This window comes from Acinonyx jubatus, chromosome B3, assembly GCF_027475565.1.
Source record: "Acinonyx jubatus isolate Ajub_Pintada_27869175 chromosome B3, VMU_Ajub_asm_v1.0, whole genome shotgun sequence".
NCBI lineage: Eukaryota > Metazoa > Chordata > Mammalia > Carnivora > Felidae > Acinonyx > Acinonyx jubatus.
This window is the reverse complement of record NC_069386.1, coordinates 120,148,758-120,167,734: the sequence shown is the minus strand read 5'-3', so window position 1 is coordinate 120,167,734 and position 18,977 is coordinate 120,148,758. Positions and strand designations below refer to the sequence as shown.

The 18,977-nt window shown below is 43.4% G+C and overlaps 1 protein-coding gene and 1 pseudogene across 4 annotated transcripts in view; one reads left to right on the top strand and one right to left on the bottom strand.

Moving 5' to 3' along the window:
- ADCK1 (aarF domain containing kinase 1) overlaps positions 1 to 18,977 on the bottom strand; it is a 121,634-nt gene that overhangs the window by 66,225 nt on the left and 36,432 nt on the right. For 3 of the 4 annotated variants that reach the window (XM_015071589.3, XM_053224785.1, XM_053224784.1), the window contains exon 4: positions 1,771 to 1,974. The exons of the other annotated variant lie outside the window; for it this stretch is intronic. In XM_015071589.3, the coding sequence (XP_014927075.1) occupies positions 1,771 to 1,974 (204 nt within the window). The remainder of the gene's footprint in view (positions 1 to 1,770; positions 1,975 to 18,977) is intronic. 4 annotated transcript variants of the gene reach the window in all.
- Positions 8,949 to 10,802, top strand: LOC106974330 (60S ribosomal protein L36a-like; annotated as a pseudogene).

Below are 18,977 nucleotides of genomic sequence, written 5' to 3'. Positions count from 1 at the left end.
CACACTGATGGCACCGGCTGCAGTGCAGAGATTATGCACTGCTCCAGAATCACATGTAAATCACAGGGTCCAGAAGAACTGCAAGTTCATGCTCATCTCCCACACCCTGCTGGGGGACCCCTCAGGACCAGCCCCATCTGCCTGGGAGAGGGTAGGGACTGGTGTAAGGACACTAGTGACCCTGTAAGGCCTCTGCTGATGGGAAGGGTAGATACAATGAACCAGCACAGCCAGAACACTCTGGCCACCCCCCTGCACTTCGGTCTGAGATTTAGGGGTAGCTATGTAGTCTTTGAGCTCCAGGTGTCTTCGGAGCACATCCAAGAACTCGAACCCAGACAGCAGATGGGGATACAGGACAGACTTGGCTTCCTTTAACCACGTTCTTGAAACTGGGGATGAAACAAAGCTTTCTACTGAGGTCCCAGGGCAGGTGTAGAGCCCACAACTGGTGGGGTCCACTCAGATATCTTCCTGGTGGGGAGAGCTGCTCCCCAAGAAGTGTCGTGGAAGAGGCGGGAGGAGGAGGGAAGTGCAAAGTGAGTGACTTTCCCCGCCCTCACACCCCCACACCCACCTACCCTGTTCCCACATAGCCCCTTTCCCCTCCCTCCACCCACAGAATGAGAAAGTGTGTCACCAGGGAACAAATGCCATCTTCCCAGGAGGGAGGAGGAGGAGGAAGAGGGGGAGGAAAGACTTCAATTGTGCGTCTGTGGGGGCCGGGGTAAGAAAGCAGAGGTTGCCGAGCTTCCCAGCTGTGAAGGATGCCCCCTCAGAACCGTGACCTTGACATTAGCCTGCCCTATTCAGAGGGCTCAAGACAACCTGTGGGGCAGGAGCCTCAGGCCACCATGCTCAGGACCACATGGCCAGGGAGGTCTACAGAAGAGGCCCTGAAGATGCAGACAAAATCTTTTAACTCCATACATCCTTTGGCCAGCTGGGTGGACCCATCGTGACTGCTGACACCCCAAACTTCTCGTCTCGCTCTACCCTGGCTTACAGGGGGCCACTGACCCACTCTTGCTTCCCACTCCAGCCCTCCACAGACAAGCCGGCCTAGAAGGGTTAATCTGCTGCCTTCCCTCCCTTGCATCCACCCCCACGAGCTGCCACATGCCAGCAATGATGCACTTCACACTGTTATTACAGTGATTTATTTAGTTTTAATTGGGGGGTGAATCTCGTGCTATAGGAAGCAGGAGGCCAACAGCCTTGGCAAGAAGCAAAGCCATGCACAGGCCTGTGCCATGCCAATCTGGTCCCCTCTGCCTGGGGTATCTCCATCCTAACCTTGCTCCTCCTGGCTTGTGGGCTTGCTCCTGACTCTAGCCCTAAATCGGGTTTACCCTCCACTTAATCTCTACCACCCAAGCTTTTATCCCTCATCTGCAAAATGGGGTTAATGACAGGTAGGTACCTAACACTGCTATGAGGATCAGGTGAGATAATGCAGGGAACACAGCACTGCCATCCACACACAGCAAACCCTCCGTAACTGATAGATATGATTAGGTTGAACCATATGAATCCCATTACATTGCAGGGCAAAAACAATCACACATCAACTATTTCATACGGTTCAACCACCTTTTTCACTGAGGGCCACTGAGGTTCCTTCTCACCCCTTCGATTTCACTGCTGAAAGTTGCCACGAAGTATGTTTCCATTCCAGGGGTGAAGCCCCAGCAGCCAGCAGGGACAGCTCTGCCAGGGCCTTAGAAACATCCCATCCCAGCACCCATCGCTCCCGGCACGGGCAGCTACCTCTTTGCCCAGGTCCTCACGGATGACCCGGCGGACCTCTTGCATGCTGCTCTGTGGAGCCTGGCTGTGCAGCACCTTCAGCGTGCTGGTATACTCCTCAGGCAGCAGGTAGTCCAGAGCGCCCAGGTGCTGGCCCACCTTGATGAAAGTGCCCCGGTTGGCACAGCAGAGCTCACAGAGACGCCTGGCAGATCGGAGGTGCACCTGCAGGGAGATGGGCCAGGAACAGAGAGGTGTGAGTGCACACTGCCCACCGGACATTCTTTCCCTTTCCTGCCCCCACTGGTTGAAGAGCCTGATTCGCTCCGAGAGTACGTACACACACACACACACACACACCCTTCATTCACCTTCTGCCTCAATGCTCTCCTTCGGTCTCAGTACCTAGGGCCAGCAATTCTGACCTCATACTGAGTGAGGCTGGCCTCTTCATAGGGCCCGATGTGCCCATGCTTCTGGTCTTTTCTCCATCAAAACTTACCTGGCCCAGGAACCAGAGCAGTTGTTCAAGGCTTTTAAGCAAATCTAATCTACTGATGATTCATTTGTGGGTACACTGAGTTGATGTGTTTGCCACCCAGCCCTCAGACATACCAATAATACTATCTGTTTGGAGGTCTACAATTTCTAAAACATGCTCATACGCATTCTTTCTTTTAATCCTTACGGCAGCTCAGGGAGTCAGGTATTGGTATATTTAAAAATAAGAAACGCAGGGGTGCCTGAGTAGTTCAGCCGGTTAAGCATCTGACTCTTGATTTTGGCTCAGGTTATGATCTCGTGAGATTGAGCCCTGAGTTGGGCTCTACGCTGACAGTGTGGAGCTTACTTGAGATTCTCTCTCTCTCTCTTCCCCTCCTCCACTTTTGGGTGCTTGCTCTTTCTCTCGCTCTCTCTCTTTCTCAAAAATAAACTTTCGGGCACCTGGGTGGCTCAGTCAGTTAAGCGTGCAACTTCGGCTCAGGTCATGATCTTGCAAGCCCACATCAGGCTCCGTGCTGACAGCTCAGAACCTGCAGCCTGCTTCTGTTTCTGTGTCTCCCTCTCTCTCCGCCCCTCCCCTGCTCACACTCTGTCTCTTGCTCTCGAAAATAAACTTTAAAAAAATATTAAGAAATAAACAATAAATAAATGATAGAAATAAGAAACTCAGATGTTGTGCTTATACAGAAATAGCTAATGTAGCTAATAAATGTCAAAGGAAAGTCTAGAAAACACGCTAAACCTAGGTCTCTTTTGACTCAACAAACTTTAGCAGGGGTCTCCTTTTTTTCTTAAGTTTTTTTTATTTTGAGAGAGAGAGAGTGAGCGTGGGAGGGGAGGGGCAGAGAAGAGAGGGAGAAAGAAAATCATAAGCAGGTTCCATGCTGTCAGCACAGAGCCCAACATGGGGCCCAATCTCACAAACCATGAGATCATGACCTGGGCAGAAACCAAGAGTCAGACATGTAACAGACTAAGCCACCCAGGCAACCCTAGCAGCGGTCTCCTCTTAACTGGAAGAAAAGTTTTACTGGGAAGTGTCAGGTGCATGGAGCAGGCAGCTGGGCAGGTCTCCTAGGACAGGGCAGCCTTCAGCCTGATGCCCGCTGTCTTTCCAGAGCTGGGGGGTGGCCCCCATTGGGGACACACTGGGCTATGTGTCCCCAGTCATCACCCCAGCTCAGCTGAAGGTCCTGAAACTGTGAGGTCCTGTCTTCCTGGAGCTACAGCTTCCGAGGCAGGATGGGGCTGTGGGCACACACAGAAGGTAAGGGAGCCCAGTGCCCTGTGGGAACCTCTTCCACCCATGCAATCAACCAAGAGGGAGTAAACATCTACACGGACTTACACTCTCTTGAGTGTTATGGAAGATGCCGACATAATTAAGCACATATTGGAGGCAATAAACCACCTGAGGAGTTAAATAACTTTTGGCAACAATGATGGAACAAACAGTTAAAGATCCTATATAGTTAGTTGCCAAGTGCATCGTACATAACACTGTTACTTTAGAAATTAAGAAGAGAACACCCTTGTCCTAGCAGCCCAGGAGCCCATCTGCCCTGTTCCACCACAGCACAACAGATGCCCCAGACTCCAGGCACTGCGGGACTGTGCCGAGACCCTTGTGGGCACCCACTACTGGCTCCACTGGACACCTCTACCTCCCACCCTGATGAACCCTTGGGGAACCCTATATACACATGACTCCATCCCCCTACACAGAGTATGCCAGCCTTGATGTGGACACCTGGTCCAAGCTGGGCCACAGAGTCTTTTTACCCTGCCGGGAGGGCACAGGAAAAAGGAAATTAACCCTAAGGATTAAGAGGAGAGAAAGCTTTTAGATGGATCAAAGGATCATGGGAATGGGGTGGATTCTCTTTAAGAATTTGGAACTGGGGGCGCCTGGGTGGCTCAGTCGGTTGAGCGTCCGACTTCGGCCCAGGTCATAATCTCACAGCTGATGAGTTCAAGCCCCGCATCGGGCTCTGTGCTGACAGCTCGGAGCCTGGAGCCTGCTTCAGATTCTGTGTCTCCCTCTCTCTCTGCCCCTCCCCTGCTCATGCTCTGTCTCTCTCTGTCTCAAAAATAAATAAAAACATTTAAAAAATTTAAAAAAAAAAAAAAGAATTTGGAACTGGGGACTCAGCGGGCCAGTGGCACATGGGCAGTAAATCAATGCTATGGCTGGCCAAGGCCATGCTCAAGCCCTGGTTTTGAGGAAGTGAGAAAGAAGGCAAACTGTGGTCAAACATGGAACTGGGCATTTTTTCATGGTACAAAGGTCCAGGCTAGTGTGAACAATCATTCCCCAAATTCCAACCCAGAAGAAGAGAGATCAAAATCACTGGCAGAATAAGAGGCAACACATAGGCATCCACAATCCACTAGTCCTAAGACACATTACGGCCGGGGCCCACATCCAACCGGACACTCCTGGCTCGGCTGCCCCGGCACCCGGCCACCCTCTCCCCCAAGGAGGCAGGCTCAGCCCCTACATCAAAGCTGCTCTGGGGTCAAGGCCACATGGAAGCAGAGGACTAGAAGGTGGGGTGAGGCCACATCCCACTTTCCCCTCCCTGCCCAGGAAAGGCATCAACCACTGTGTGTTCACCGGGACTTACAGCAGGCCAGTCCCGTGCCCTCCAGTACATGGGAAGATGTGACGGAGCCATTCGTGCACAGAGAATGACTTGCCACAACAGGATCACACTGAGAACCGCAGGAGCTTAGATGCAAGAAATGGGAGGACCGGAATTAGAGCAAAGGCTTGGCTCACAGGAGGGCAGTGGGTGTGTGCTGCTCAGAACTATGGCCTCCAGACTCCAAATCCACCCTTCTCCACCCTGCACTGTGATCCTGCAGCTGCATCCTGTCATTTCTCCTTTATCAGATGGTTTGTTATTACGAGACTCTGGAGGGACACTGAGGCCACAGAAGAGCAAGGAGGCCCCATTACCAGAGCCAGTGTGGCATTTTAGCTCAGCAGCCGGCAGGCCAGTGGCTTGAGGGTGCCCCCTTTAGTGGCCCTCCCAGACCAGACCCGCCTCACTAAATTTTCCCATAACTGGCAGGCCCCTCTTATGGCCCAGCTCAAGCCCACACCCTCCAGCCAATTGTTCTGACCAGCTACCAGAGGGTTCCTGTACATTGTAGGAGTGTGGCCCAGAGCTAAATTGCACTGTCACCCAGGAGGCTACTCCCACAGACCCTGCCTTCCACCATGTCTCCTCACCACTGGGCAGACCTCCATCTCAGCCCTGCAGGTGGCAGGCCCTCAGCTGAGTTCTGTCCTTATTCACTACCCTTCAGCCCCAGAGGGAACAGCTGCTTTATATGCTTACTACTTCTGTACCCTTAGAATCTTTTTTCACCCCTCGAGTTAACTACCTTTTACTTTTCCTAATTAATCATCTTTTCTATTAAGTTTTCGCCACTCAACCCTCTTGCACTGTTGGTGGGAATGCAAACTGGTAAAGCCACTGTGGAAAACAGTATGGAGGTTCCTCAAAGTTAAAAATATAACTACCCTACAATCTAGCAATCATACTAGTAGGTATTTACTCAAAGAATACAAAAACACTAATTCAGAGGGATACATGCACCCTGATGTTTAAAACAGCATTATCTACAATAGCCAGACTATGGAAACAGCCCAAGTGTCCATCAACTAATGAATGTGTAAAGGAGATATGATATACAGATAAATATATATATATATATATATATATATATACATAAATATACATATATACACACATACACAATGGTGTATATATGTACGTGTATGTATGTATACATGTACAGAGAGATAGATATATACATACACACACACACACAATAGAATATTACTCAGCCATCAAAAAGAATGAAATCTTGCTATTTGCAATGGCGTGGATGGAACTAGAGTATATTATGCTAAATGAAGTAAGTCAGAGAAGACATACCATATGATTTCATGCACAAGTAGAATTTAAGAAACAAAACAAAGAAGCAAAGGGGGGGAAAGAGAGAGAGAAATCAAGAAACAGACTCTTAACTACAGAAAACAAACTGATGGTTACCAGAGGGGAGATGGGGGAGGGGGTGGGAGATAAGTGAAATAGGTGATGGGGATTAAGGAGTGTACTTGTTGTGATGAGCACTGGGTGCTGTATGGAAGTGATGAATCACTATATTGTACACCTGAAACTAATATTACACTGTATGTTAACTAATTAGAATTTAAATAAAAACTTCAAAAATAGTCAAAAAATAGGGTGGATTCCGCTCTAAACTTTTTAATACAGTGTGTGTTATACAATTTACTTACACAATAATCAATGTGAAATAAAGATACCAGAAATGTAAAAAACTTTTTAAAAAGTCTTCCCCAGAGAGATTACTGGTGTGAATGGTCCCTGGTGGATACACAGGATTAGTCCTTGAAATCAAATTTGAATAAATTAGGATAAAAAGGGCACTTCAGATCAAGAGAGCAATACAGAACTACGTATCTGCATGCATGTATGTGTGTTGTTGAAGACCTAACTTCGTTTTCTTTAGACTGGATTCACATCTGCATTTGTCTCTGCTGCTGGCAGCCCTCAGTAATATTCTAGGGGTGCCTGGATGGCTCAGACACTTAAGAGTCTGACTCTTGATTTTGGCTCATGATCTCACGGTTCAGTTCATGAGATCAAACCTCGTGTACGGCTCCACACTGACAGCATGGAGCCTGCTTAGGATTCTCTCTCTCCTCTCTCTGCTCCTCCCATGCTCACTTATATGTGCTCGCTCTCTCTCTCTCAAAATAAATAAACTTAGAAAAAAAGAAGGAAAGCATCAGCCTACTGCCCCTCACCTGTGGCTTGAACCCAGGATACCTCTTGGCACAAAGTAATGGTCACCTTCAAGACACTGTCTGGGCAATACGGGGAGCCCTCTCTGGTCACGCAAGCCCAGGAAAGCTAGTCAGTCCCCAACTCACAAGCTACTCGGCACACAGCCGAGACCATGTGTATCCCTATACGCTCTGTGTACCTCAGGGCAAGCTGTCCATGTGCCATAAATGTAGATTAATGACAACTATGGGTTATATACTCACAAAACCGCCATCCATGAAGCTGAGTCAGCATCTACTGCAAATGGCACCCACATTTCAACTAAAGAAGCTCCAAAGTCACCTTCAACCAGCTTCTAAATACACACACACACACACACACACACACACACACACACACACACGAAGAACATTGCCACTCACCAAAAACTTACATTCTTTTAAGGCCAAAAGACACAAATGCTGAAGAATAGAGTAGGGCCTCTGATCTCCAGGGTCCCTTTTCAGCTCCAGCTCCTAGGGCTTCACTGTCCTTTGGGATCAGAAGGTGGGTCCCATTCAAAATTTCAAGAAACTACTAGCTTAGTAAAAACCCCTCTTTCAGCATTTACTTCCTTAATCTGATACCTTAAGGGGCAGTACCTGCTGGCAGCAGGGACCATCCACAGGGATCCCATGGTTTCTACCACCCAGGAACCTTTCCCCCAACAAGGAGCGTGCTCAATGAAAAGGCAAAGCTTCTGGAATCTCGGATCTCTGCATTCCCCTGAATCTACTCCTTCATGCTACACATCTTCAAGCATGCACCTACATAGGCAAAGGCAGCAGGAAGGACGATGAAAGTTAGTTTACACTAGTACTGTACAACAGAAATCGCTGCAATGGCAGAAATGTTCTACATCTGCACTGTCCAATAACACAGTGGCCACTAGCAGCTACCAGTGGCTGCTGGCCGCTTGACATGCAGCTAGTGTGACTGAGGAACTGAATTCTCCATTTTTTTTTAATGTTTAGAGAGAGAAAAAGCACAAGCGAGGGAGAGGGGCAGAGGGAGAGAGGGAGGGGGGAGAGAGAGAGAGACAGAGAGAGAGAGAGAGAGAGAGAGAGAGAGAGAGGGAGAGGGAGAGAGAACCCCCAGCAGGCTCCACACTCAGCACAAAGACCAATGCAGGGCTAGATCCCATGACCTTGGGATCATGACCTGAGCCAAAAATCAAGAGTCAGATGCTCAACCAACCTAGCCACCTAGGCATCCTTAAAGTATTTAAATTTAAATCAGGGCAGCTGGGTGGCTCAGTCATTAGACATCTGACATTGGCTCAGGTCATGATCTCACATTCATGAGTTTAAGCCCCGCTTCAGGTGAGCCCTGCTTTTCTCTCTCTCTCTCTCTCTCTCTCTCTCTCTCTCTCTCTCTCTCTCTTTCCCTCTCTGCTCCTCTTGAGATTCTCTCTCTCTGCCCCTTGCTCACTTGCTCCCTCTCACTCATTAATTATTAATTAATTAATTTAAATAATCACATGTAGCTAATGGCTACCATACTGGACAGCTCAGGATTATAAATCAGTAACAACTATAATAAATAATCATTTATTTAGTGCCTTGGTCTACGTACTATTCCCGGCCTACAGTAAATGCAGAAATATACGTGGTTGATACTGTCTTTAAATCTGCCCCACATATCCATAAAATAGATCTTAATACGTGTCTTTAAAGATGACAAAATGATCTCAGAGAGGTTCAGTAACATTCCCAAGGTCCTAGAGTCAGTAAAGGGTGAAATGGTGGTGTGTTCAAGCATGTGCCAGGGGGCAGGCATGAACTGAATTTCTCCACGTGTTCGCACAGTGGGAATGCAAGCATTGTGGGGATGGTCTTCGTGGACAAGGAGTTCACCATGCAGACCAAGAGGTGGCCACACACCATGACACTAGAATCACTGATGGCAGGCAGTAAAGGTAGTTGCCCAGTAACTCCCAGGTATGACAGCACCTGGCTGGCACCAGGGCGGCCATGGAAGTTGAATCAAGCGTATACATTTAAAAGGCCAATGAAAACTGCAGACGGCCTTGAACACAACAAGACGGGAGTCATAAAACATGATTAATAGCAATGGCTTTGGAATTAAAAACACCTGAGTTTAAATCCTACTTTGGGGGCGCCTGGATGGCTCAGTCGGTTAAGCGTCCGACTTCAGCCAGGTCACGATCTCGCGGTTCGTGAGTTCGAGCCCCGCGTCGGGCTCTGGGCTGATGGCCCAGAGCCTGGAGCCTGCTTCCGATTCTGTGTCTCCCTCTCTCTCTGCCCCTCCCCCATTCATGCTCTGTCTCTCTCTGTCTCAAAAATAAACGTTAAAAAAAAAAAAAAATATTAAATCCTACTTTGCTACTTACCTGCCCTATAACTTTGGACAAGTTAATTAACTTTGGGGCCTCAGTTTCCTCATCAGTAAAAGGAGGAGAAAAATGGTGACTGTCACTGTGATGGTCATATGAAGCAATTAATAAAAAGGAGTTTTAGTACAGGGCTCAGCACACAGTCATTGCTCAATATATGAATCAAAAAAGATGGTGGGGGGAGTGGAAACCACTATTCCTAGAAAAATGAAATTGAAAATAAAAATAAAAAAGAACACTCCGGGCCCATCCAAACTCCCTATATTTTGTTCAGACCAACAAGTCTAGACCACAATCTAATAGAAACAATAGCTAATTTCATGCTCTGTCATCTAAATGGCAGAGCATCCATACACAAGAAATGCAAACAGCGATACAGCGTTATTCTCAACACTGACTTAACTTTCTCTGCCCCAAGACCCTACTTCCTCTACTACCCTAACACCGACTACCCATCAGCTCACTGACCCAAGTGCTGCCTTAACCAAGCACCTGGTTTCTCTGGCTGGTTGGGGGTGTAGCTGCAGCATGTCCTCACTGCAGAGGCCTGACATTCCTGCTTCTGTCCCTCCCAAAATAACGGCAGGAACAGCTGGCGTGGTCTCCCTGCCCCTCCTCCAACTTCATTTTCACTCCCAGCTCAATAACTTGCCTTATGATTATCTCATTACCAATAACCTTGCTGTAATGAGTTTTAATCTGCCTTATATTAATTAAAAGCATTGTTATTAGCCAGCTTGGTTTAGAGTTTTGAAAGTGAATAGCTAATAAGATCAACTCAGTACTGATTAATTATTGATTGGGAGGGAGGGAACAAAGGCCCAAAGAGGGCAATTCTTGACTCATGTCTAAACACCCAAGAGCAGGGGCTTGGGCCTCCAAACTCAGCAGGAAGGTACCAAAGTCAAAGCCTTTGAATCAATAAGGCTCCTCATCAGAACTGGGCAGTATCTTTCTGTGCCTATAGCCTTCTCACAGCCATCGTGAACATTCCTAAAACCCACCGGACTTTCTGCAAGAAGTGTGGCAAGCACCAGCCCCACAAAGTGACACAGTACAAGAAAGGCAAAGATTCTCTTTATGCCCAGGGACAGCGGTGTTATGACAGGAAGCAGAATGGCTATGGTGGGTAGACTAAGCCGATTTTCCAGAAAAAGGCTGAAACTACAAAGAAGATTGTGCTGAGGCTTGAATGTGTTGAGCCCAACTGCAGATTTAAGAGAATGCTGGCTATTAAGAGATGCAAGCATTTTGAACTGGGAGGAGATAAGAAGAGAAAGGGCCAAGCGATCTAGTTGCTAACTTCATATTTTCTTACATTATGAAGACAATAAAATCTTGAGGTTATGTTCAAAAAAAAAAAAAAGAAATGGGCAGTATCTTTAGTGGGGTTGACTATATGTGTTTGTGACACAAAGAGGAAAGAGACAGGCACACAGACATGCCCCATCAACACAGGAAAAAAGAGAGAGATCATGAAAGAGTAAGTAAAAGACAGACCCCAAAACAAAACAAAGATTTTTGATTAATTCTTCTAGTCAAAAATTCAAGACCCAAAGAAAACATAATAAAATGTAAACAGTAGGGGCACCTGGGTGGTTCAGTCAGTTAAGCCTCCGATTTCGGCTCAGGTCATGATCTCACGGCTCAGGTCATGATCTCACAGCTCATGGGTTCGAGCCCCGCGTCGGGCTCTGTGCTGACAGCTCAGAGCCTGGAGCCTGCTTTGGACTCTGTGTCTCCCTCTTTTTCTTCCCCTCCCCTGCTCACACTCTTTCTCTCTCTCTCTCAAAAATAAATAAACATAAAAAACTTTTTAAAAATAAAAAATAAAATGTAAACGGTAGTATCTCTAGGCTGTGAGATTACAAAAGTATTTTTCTTCTTCATAGGTTTTTCTGTATTTTCCAAATTTCTTATAACTCCTATGTATTACATCCATAATGGGGAAGAATTTTTTTTTAATCATCCCTCCTTCAACATCTTCTACAAATATAAAAGTCCAGCTGATTTTTTATTCAGATTTACAAAACAATGGCTGTTAAGGCATGGGATATCAGGCAGCGAAGGACAGTGATTCCTGAGCAATGGGAAACAAACAAGGTGAACTCTACGATTGTCCCAGTTCACTGCATTAAAAGTTTACAGGCCCAGCATCAGGAAAGGGAACCCAAGAGGTGCCCAGAGAACTCCCTAAGTTGAGGAGGTGGAGCTGAGAGTTCAGGAAGGCCAAAGCAACTAGAGTTCACAGGACAGAGTCCTGGGGAGGAGAGAGCTATACAAAGAAGGAGCCCTAAAGATGTGTGGAGGGCCATCAAAATCCTCGAGAAGAAAGCAGGCAAAAACCTCTTTGACCTTGGCCACAGCAACTTCTTACTCAACACATCTCTGGAGGCCAGGGAAACAAAAGCAAAAATGAACTATTGGGACCTCATCAAAATAAAAAGCTTCTGCACAGTGAAGGAAGCAATCAGCAAAACTAAAAGGCAACCGATGGAATGGGAGAAGATATTTGCCAATGACGTATAAGATAAAGGGTTAGTATCCAAAATCTATAAAGAACTTATCAAACTCAACAACCAAAAAATAAATAACCCAGTAAAGAAATGGGCAAAAGACATGAATAGACACTTCTCTAAAGAAGACATTCAGATGGCGAACCGACACATGAAAAAATGCTCAGCATCACTCATCATCCAGGAAATACAAATCAAAACTACAATGAGATACCATCTCACACCTGTAAGAATGGCTAACATTAACAATTCAGGCAACAACAGATGTTGACAAGGATGCAGAGAAAGAGGATCTCTTTTGCACTGCTGCTGGGAATGCAAACTGGTGCAGCTACTCTGGAAAATAATATGGAGGTTCCTCAAAAAATTTAAAATAGAACTACCCTAAGACCCAGCAATTGCACTACTAGGAATTTATCCAAGGGATACAGGTATGCTGTTTCAAAGGGACACATGCACCCCAATGTTTATAGCAGCACCATCAACGATAGCCAAAGTATGGAAAGAGCCCAAATGTCCATCGATGGATGAATGGATAAAGAAGATGTGGTATGTATACATACAATGGAGTATTACTCGGCAATCAGAAAGAATGAAATCTTGCCATTTGCAACTATGTGGATGGAACTAGAGAGTATTATGCTAAGTAAAATTAGTCAGAGAAAGACAAATATCATATGACTTCACTCATATGAGGACTTTAAGACACAGAACAGATGAACACAAGGGAACGGAAGCAGAAATAATATAAAAACAGGGAGGGGGACAAAACATAAGAGACTCTTAAATATGGAGAACAAACAGAGGGTTACTGGAGGGGTTGTGGGAGGGAGGATGGGCTAAGTGGGTAAGAAGCATTAAGGAATCTAGTCCTGAAATCATTGTTGCACTATATGCTAACTAATTTGGATGTGAATTAAAAAAATAAAAATAAATTAAAAAAAAAAAAGATGTGTGGAGGGTCCATGTCACATATTCAGCACATGCACATGAGAAAACCACATGAGCCTCGAGAGAGAGCAACTCCAAAAGACTAGGGTTAACAGTACCCAGTGCACATATAGGCCCATTGCACCAGCCAGATTGGAAAATCCAATAATTCTGGAGGCACTTGTTATAATCCCCAGAAGGGCCTTGCCTCAGTAATGGGGACTATCCCAAACTAAACACTGCTCCATTCCCATCCAACAAATATTAAAAGAAAGGCTTGAAAAAGAATCAAACTGTTTCCAAGTAACTGAACTGTGTGTCCCAGAACAAAGCTCAAGAGTATAAGAATACAAAGGGCACCTGGGTAACTCAGACGGTTAAGTGTCTGACTTCCTCTCAGGTCATGATCTCATAGTTTGTGGGTTCAAGCCCCACATTGGGCTCTGTGCTGACAGCTCAGAACCCGGAGGCTGCTTTGGTTCTGTGTCTCCTTCTCTCTCTCTGACCCTCCCCCACTTGTTCTCTCTCTCTCTCTCTCTCTGTCTCTCTCTTTCTCTCTCTCTCTCTTTCTCTCTCAAAAATAAATAGCACATTAAAAAATAAAAATAAAAAGAATACAAAAACATCTAACACCCCAAAATATAAAGGTACAATGATGTCTAGCACCTAATAAGAAATTGCCAGGTATGCAAAGAAGAAAAATACAAAATGAGAGGAAATCCAACCAATCAAAACCGTCTCAGAGCCTCAGCAATAAGACAACAAAAGAATTAAAAGGCATTCAAATTGGCAAGGAAGTCTTCAACTATTTGTAGAAGACATGATACTCCATGTAGAAAACCCAAAAGACTCTACCAAAAAATTGCTAGAACCAATATATGAATTCAGCAAAGTTGCAGGATATATCAATGTACAGAAATCTGTTGCATTTCTATACACCAATAATGAAGCAGCAGAAAAAGAAATCAGGGAATCAATCCCATTTACAATTGCACCAAAAACCATAAGATACCTAGGAACAAACCTAACCAAAGAGGTAAAAGATCTAAACTTTGGAAACTATGAAACCCTTACGACAGAAATTAAAGAGGACACAAAGAAGGGAAAAACATTCCATGCTCATGGACTAGAAGAACAAACTTTGTTAAAATGTCTATACTACCCAAAGCAATCTACACATTTAATGTAATCCCCATCAAAATACCACCAGCATTCTTTCCACAGCTAGAACAAACAATCTTAAAATTTGTATGGAACTACAAAAGACCCCAGATGGCCAAAGTAATCCTTAGAAAAAAAGCAAAGCTTTAGGCATCATGATTCTAGACTTCAAATGATATTACAAAGCTGTAGGCAGCAAGACAGTATGGTACCAGCACAAAAACAGATACGTAGATCAATGGAACAGAATAGAAACCCAGAAATGAGTCCACAACGATATGGTCAACTCAATTTGACACAGCAGGAAAGACTATCCAATGGAAATAAGACAGACTCTTCAACAAATGGTGTTGGGAAAGCTGGACAGCAACATGCAGAAGAATGAAACTGGACCACTTTCTTACACCATACACAAAAATAAATTCAAAATGGATGAAAGACCTAAATGTGAGACAGGAAACCATCAAAATCCTAAAGGCACAGGCAACAATTGGTTTGACCTTGGCCACAGCAACTTCCTACTAGACACATTGCTGGAAGCAAGGGAAACAAAAGCAAACATGAATTATTGGGACTTAATCAAGATTGAAAGCTTCTACACAGCAAAGGAAATAATCAACAAAACAAAAAGGTAGCCTACAGAATGGGAGAAAATATTTGTAAATGACTTATGGGAAAAAGGGTTAGTATCCAAAATCTATAAAGAACTTATCAAACTCAACACCCAAAAATCAAATAATCTAGTTAAGAAAGGGGCAGAAGACATGAATAGACATTTTTCCAAAGAAGACATCCAGATGGCTAACAGACACATGACAAGATGCTCAACATCACTCATCATCAGGGAAATACAAATGAAAACCACAACAAGATACCACCTCACACCTGTGAGAATCGCTAAAATTGACAAAACAAGAAACAACAGGTGTTGGCAAGGATGTGGAGAAAAGGGAACCCTCTTGCACTGTTGGTGGGAATGTAAACTGGTGCAGCCACTGTGGAAAACAGTATGGATGTTCCTCAAAAAGTTAAAAATAGAACTACCCTATAATCCAGCAATTACACTATCAGGTATTTACCCAAAGGATACAAAAATACAGATTTGAAGGGGTACGTGCACCCCAATGTTTATAGCAGCACTATCAGCAATAGCCTAATTACGGAAAGAGCTCCAATGTCCATCAACCAATGAATGGATAAAGAAGATGTGGCATATATGTATACACAATGGAATATTACTCAACTATCAAAAAGAATAAAATATTGCCTTTTGCAATGACATGGATAGAGCTAGAGTGTATTATGCTAAGTGAAATAAGTCAGAGAAAGACAAATACCATTGGATTTCACTCATATGTGGAATTTAAGAAACAAAACAGATGAGCATATGGGAAGGCGGGGGAGAAGAGAGAGGAAACAAACCAAAAGAGACTCTTAATGATAGAGAACAAACTGAGGGTTGATGGAGGGAGGTGGGTGGGGAATGGACTAGATAGGTGATGGGTATTAAGGAGGGCACTTGTTTTGATGAGCACTGGGGTGTTGCATGTTAAGTGATGAACCACTGAATTCTATTTCTGAAGCCAATATTGCACTGTATGTTAACTAACTAGAATTTAAATAAAAATTTGAAGAAATAAAGAAGTGAAGAAACAAAAACACAAAAAACTCAGAACTAAAAATGAAAGTTAAGAAAATATAATTTTAAAAAACCAGAAGTGAAACCTATATTAGCATTAGTAGAGAAGGACCTTAAAACCAGTTGTAACTGCATTTCATTTGTTCAAAAGTTAAGCAGACACAAAAACAATATTTAAAAAAAAATAGAGTGAGATCCAAATGAAAATTCTAGAGATAAAACTGTAATGTGTGATGTACAAAATGTGTGGATGAGATTAATTGTAGATTAGACATGGTAGAAAAAAAACATTAGTAATCCTGAAGACCTAGCAGTAGAAACTATTCAAAACAAAATACACAGGGATGCCTGGGTGGCTCAATCATTTAAGCATGCAACTCTTGATTATGGCTTAGGTCATGATCTCATAGTTCATAAGATCAAGCCCCACGTCAGGCTCTGCACTGACACCATGGAGCCTGCTTGGGATTCTCTCTTTCTCTCACTCTCTGCCCCTCCTCCACTCATGAGAGGAAGAGAGAATCCCAAGCAGGCTCCATGCTGTCAGCGCAGAGCCTGACATGGGGCTTGATCTCATGAACCATGAGATCATGACCTGAGCCAAAATCAAAAGTCAGACACTTAGCCAACTGAGCCGCTCAAGTGCCCCTGAAACACAAAATTATAAAAAAAAAAAACACAAAAACACACAAAGAAAAAAGAATTTTTTTTAAATGGAAAGAACATCATTGATCTATCAGACAAATTCAAGCAGCCCAGTAAACATGTGGTTGGGAGTCTCCAAAGGAGAGGATATAGGAAAGGGTAGGAAAAAAAAGACATGAAGAAATAATGGCTGAAATTTTTTCAAATTTGATTTTCTAAAAAAACTATAAACCAACAGATCGAAGAATCTCAAAAAGTTCCAAACATAAGAAACCTGAAGGAAACCACATAATGGAATTGTTCAAAATCAGTGACAAAGAGAAAACTCTTAGAAGTATCCAGAGAAAAAGACACATTATGGACAGAGGAACAAGAATAAGAATGACAGCAGATTTCTCTCTGGCAACAATACAAGCAAAAGCCAGTAGAGCAACATTTCTGAAAGCAGTGAAAGAGGGGCGCCTAGGTGGCTCAGTCAGTTAAGCGTCTGACTTCAGCTCAGGTCATGATCCCACAGTCCATGAGTTGGAGCTCCACGTCAGGCTCTGTGCTGACAGCTCAGAGCCTGGAGCCTGCTTCAGATTCTGTGTTTCCCTCTCTCTCTGCCCCTTCCCCTCATGCTCTATCTCTCTCTCTCAAAAATAAACATTAAAAAATAATAAAGAAAAATTGAAAGCAGTGAAAGAAAACCCAGAATTCTATACCCACCAAAAACAAAGATAAGATGAAAACTCTCTCAGGCATATATAAAAGCTCAGAGAATTCATCTTCCCGTACAGCAAAAAATGTTAAATAAATTCCTTCAGGTAGAAGGAAAATGATACAGGAGAGAAATACAGATCTATGAAGGAAAAGAGACTAGAAATAGTAACTTCATTGGTAAATATACAAGAATCTTTTCTTATACTCTAACTCTTTAAAAGATAACCAATTGCTCAAACAAAAATAATAAAGTAATGTGGAGTTTACAACATATGTAAAAGCATAATGTATTATATCAATAGCAAAAGGCTAGGAAGAAAAAAATGATAGTATACTATTATAAGATTTTTATACTCTGTGACGTGGTATAATATCACTTGAATGCAGAATGTGAAGAATTAAAAATGTATGCTGTAGGGGTGCCTGGGTGGCCCAGTCAGTTGAGCATCCGACTTTGGCTCAGGTCACAAACTTGCATTCATGAGTTCGAGCCCCACGTCAGGCTCTGTGCTGACAGCTCAGAGCCTGGAGCCTGCTTCAGATTCTGTGTCTTCCTCTCTCTCTGCCACTTCTCCACTCACACTGTCTCTCTCTCTCTCTCAAAAATAAACAAACATTAAAAAACATTTTAATTAAAAAATGCATTTTAATTAAAAAATGTATGATGTAAACTGATACAATCACTAAAGTAATAAAAATAAAGCAACAAAGGAAATAAAATAGAACCATAAAAAATATCCAATCTAAAAGAAGGCAGGGAAAACAAGAAATAAAGAGCAAATAGGACAAATAGAGAACAAGATGAAAGACGTAAATCTAACCATACCAATAATCCATTGAATATTAATGGTTTAAACACCCCAGTTTAAAAGCCAGAGATTGTCAATTTGGATAAAAAAGAAAGACTTGAGTATATGTTGCCTATAAGAAATGCTCTTTAAATATAAAAATACCAACAGGTTAAATGTATAAGGATGGGGAAAGATATATCATGCCAACACTAATTAAAATAAAGCTGGAATGCCTATGTTTATATCAGACAAGAAAATTTCTATCCAAGATGGTGTCACAGTTGAATTCTACCAAACATTTAAGCAGGAAATATTAACATTTCACTCAAACTCTTCCAGCAAGTTGAAGACAGAATACTTCCCAACTCATTCTATGAGACCAGCACTGCTCCAATATCAAAACCAGACATTAAATACAACGGGGGTGGGAAGAAGCTACAGACCAATGTTAATTGTGAACATAGATGTAAAAATTATTTTTAAAAAAAATTAGCTAATCAAATCCAATAATTTAATAAAAGGCTCTGTTCTCATTACATCCTATCAAGTGGTGCACAATTTTGATTTGTCTCCCTACAGGCAATGTTAATTTTCATCACTTCATTAAGATAGTTATCCACCTGGCTTCCTCACTTAAAGCTACTTATTTTTATAAGTATCATGTGAGGAAGCACTACCAAATTTTAGAAATAACCAGTTCTTTACAAATTCTCAATTTATTCATCTTGTTTGTTTTTGTGCACTTGGATTCATGAATGTCTGTTTTTTTCAATAGATCACAATCCGTTATTATCATTGTTTAACAGCCTCCCTGAGGTATTCTGACCCATCATAAACTACACATGTACAATCTCATATTTTTTATATATGCATACATTCATGAAACTATCATCATAATCAGGCTGGTAAGCATATCCATCACTCCCCAGTGTCCTTTGGTCAAGCCCCATCCCTCTATATACTTTCCATCTCCAGACAACCACTGCTCTGCTTTCTTTCAGTAGTCAAGAATTTTCTTGAGTTTTACGTAAATGAAATCATACAGCACATACTTTTTTTTTTTGGTCTAGACTTTTTCACTCAACATAATTTTTTGAGATCCATTTTGTTGCTGCATGT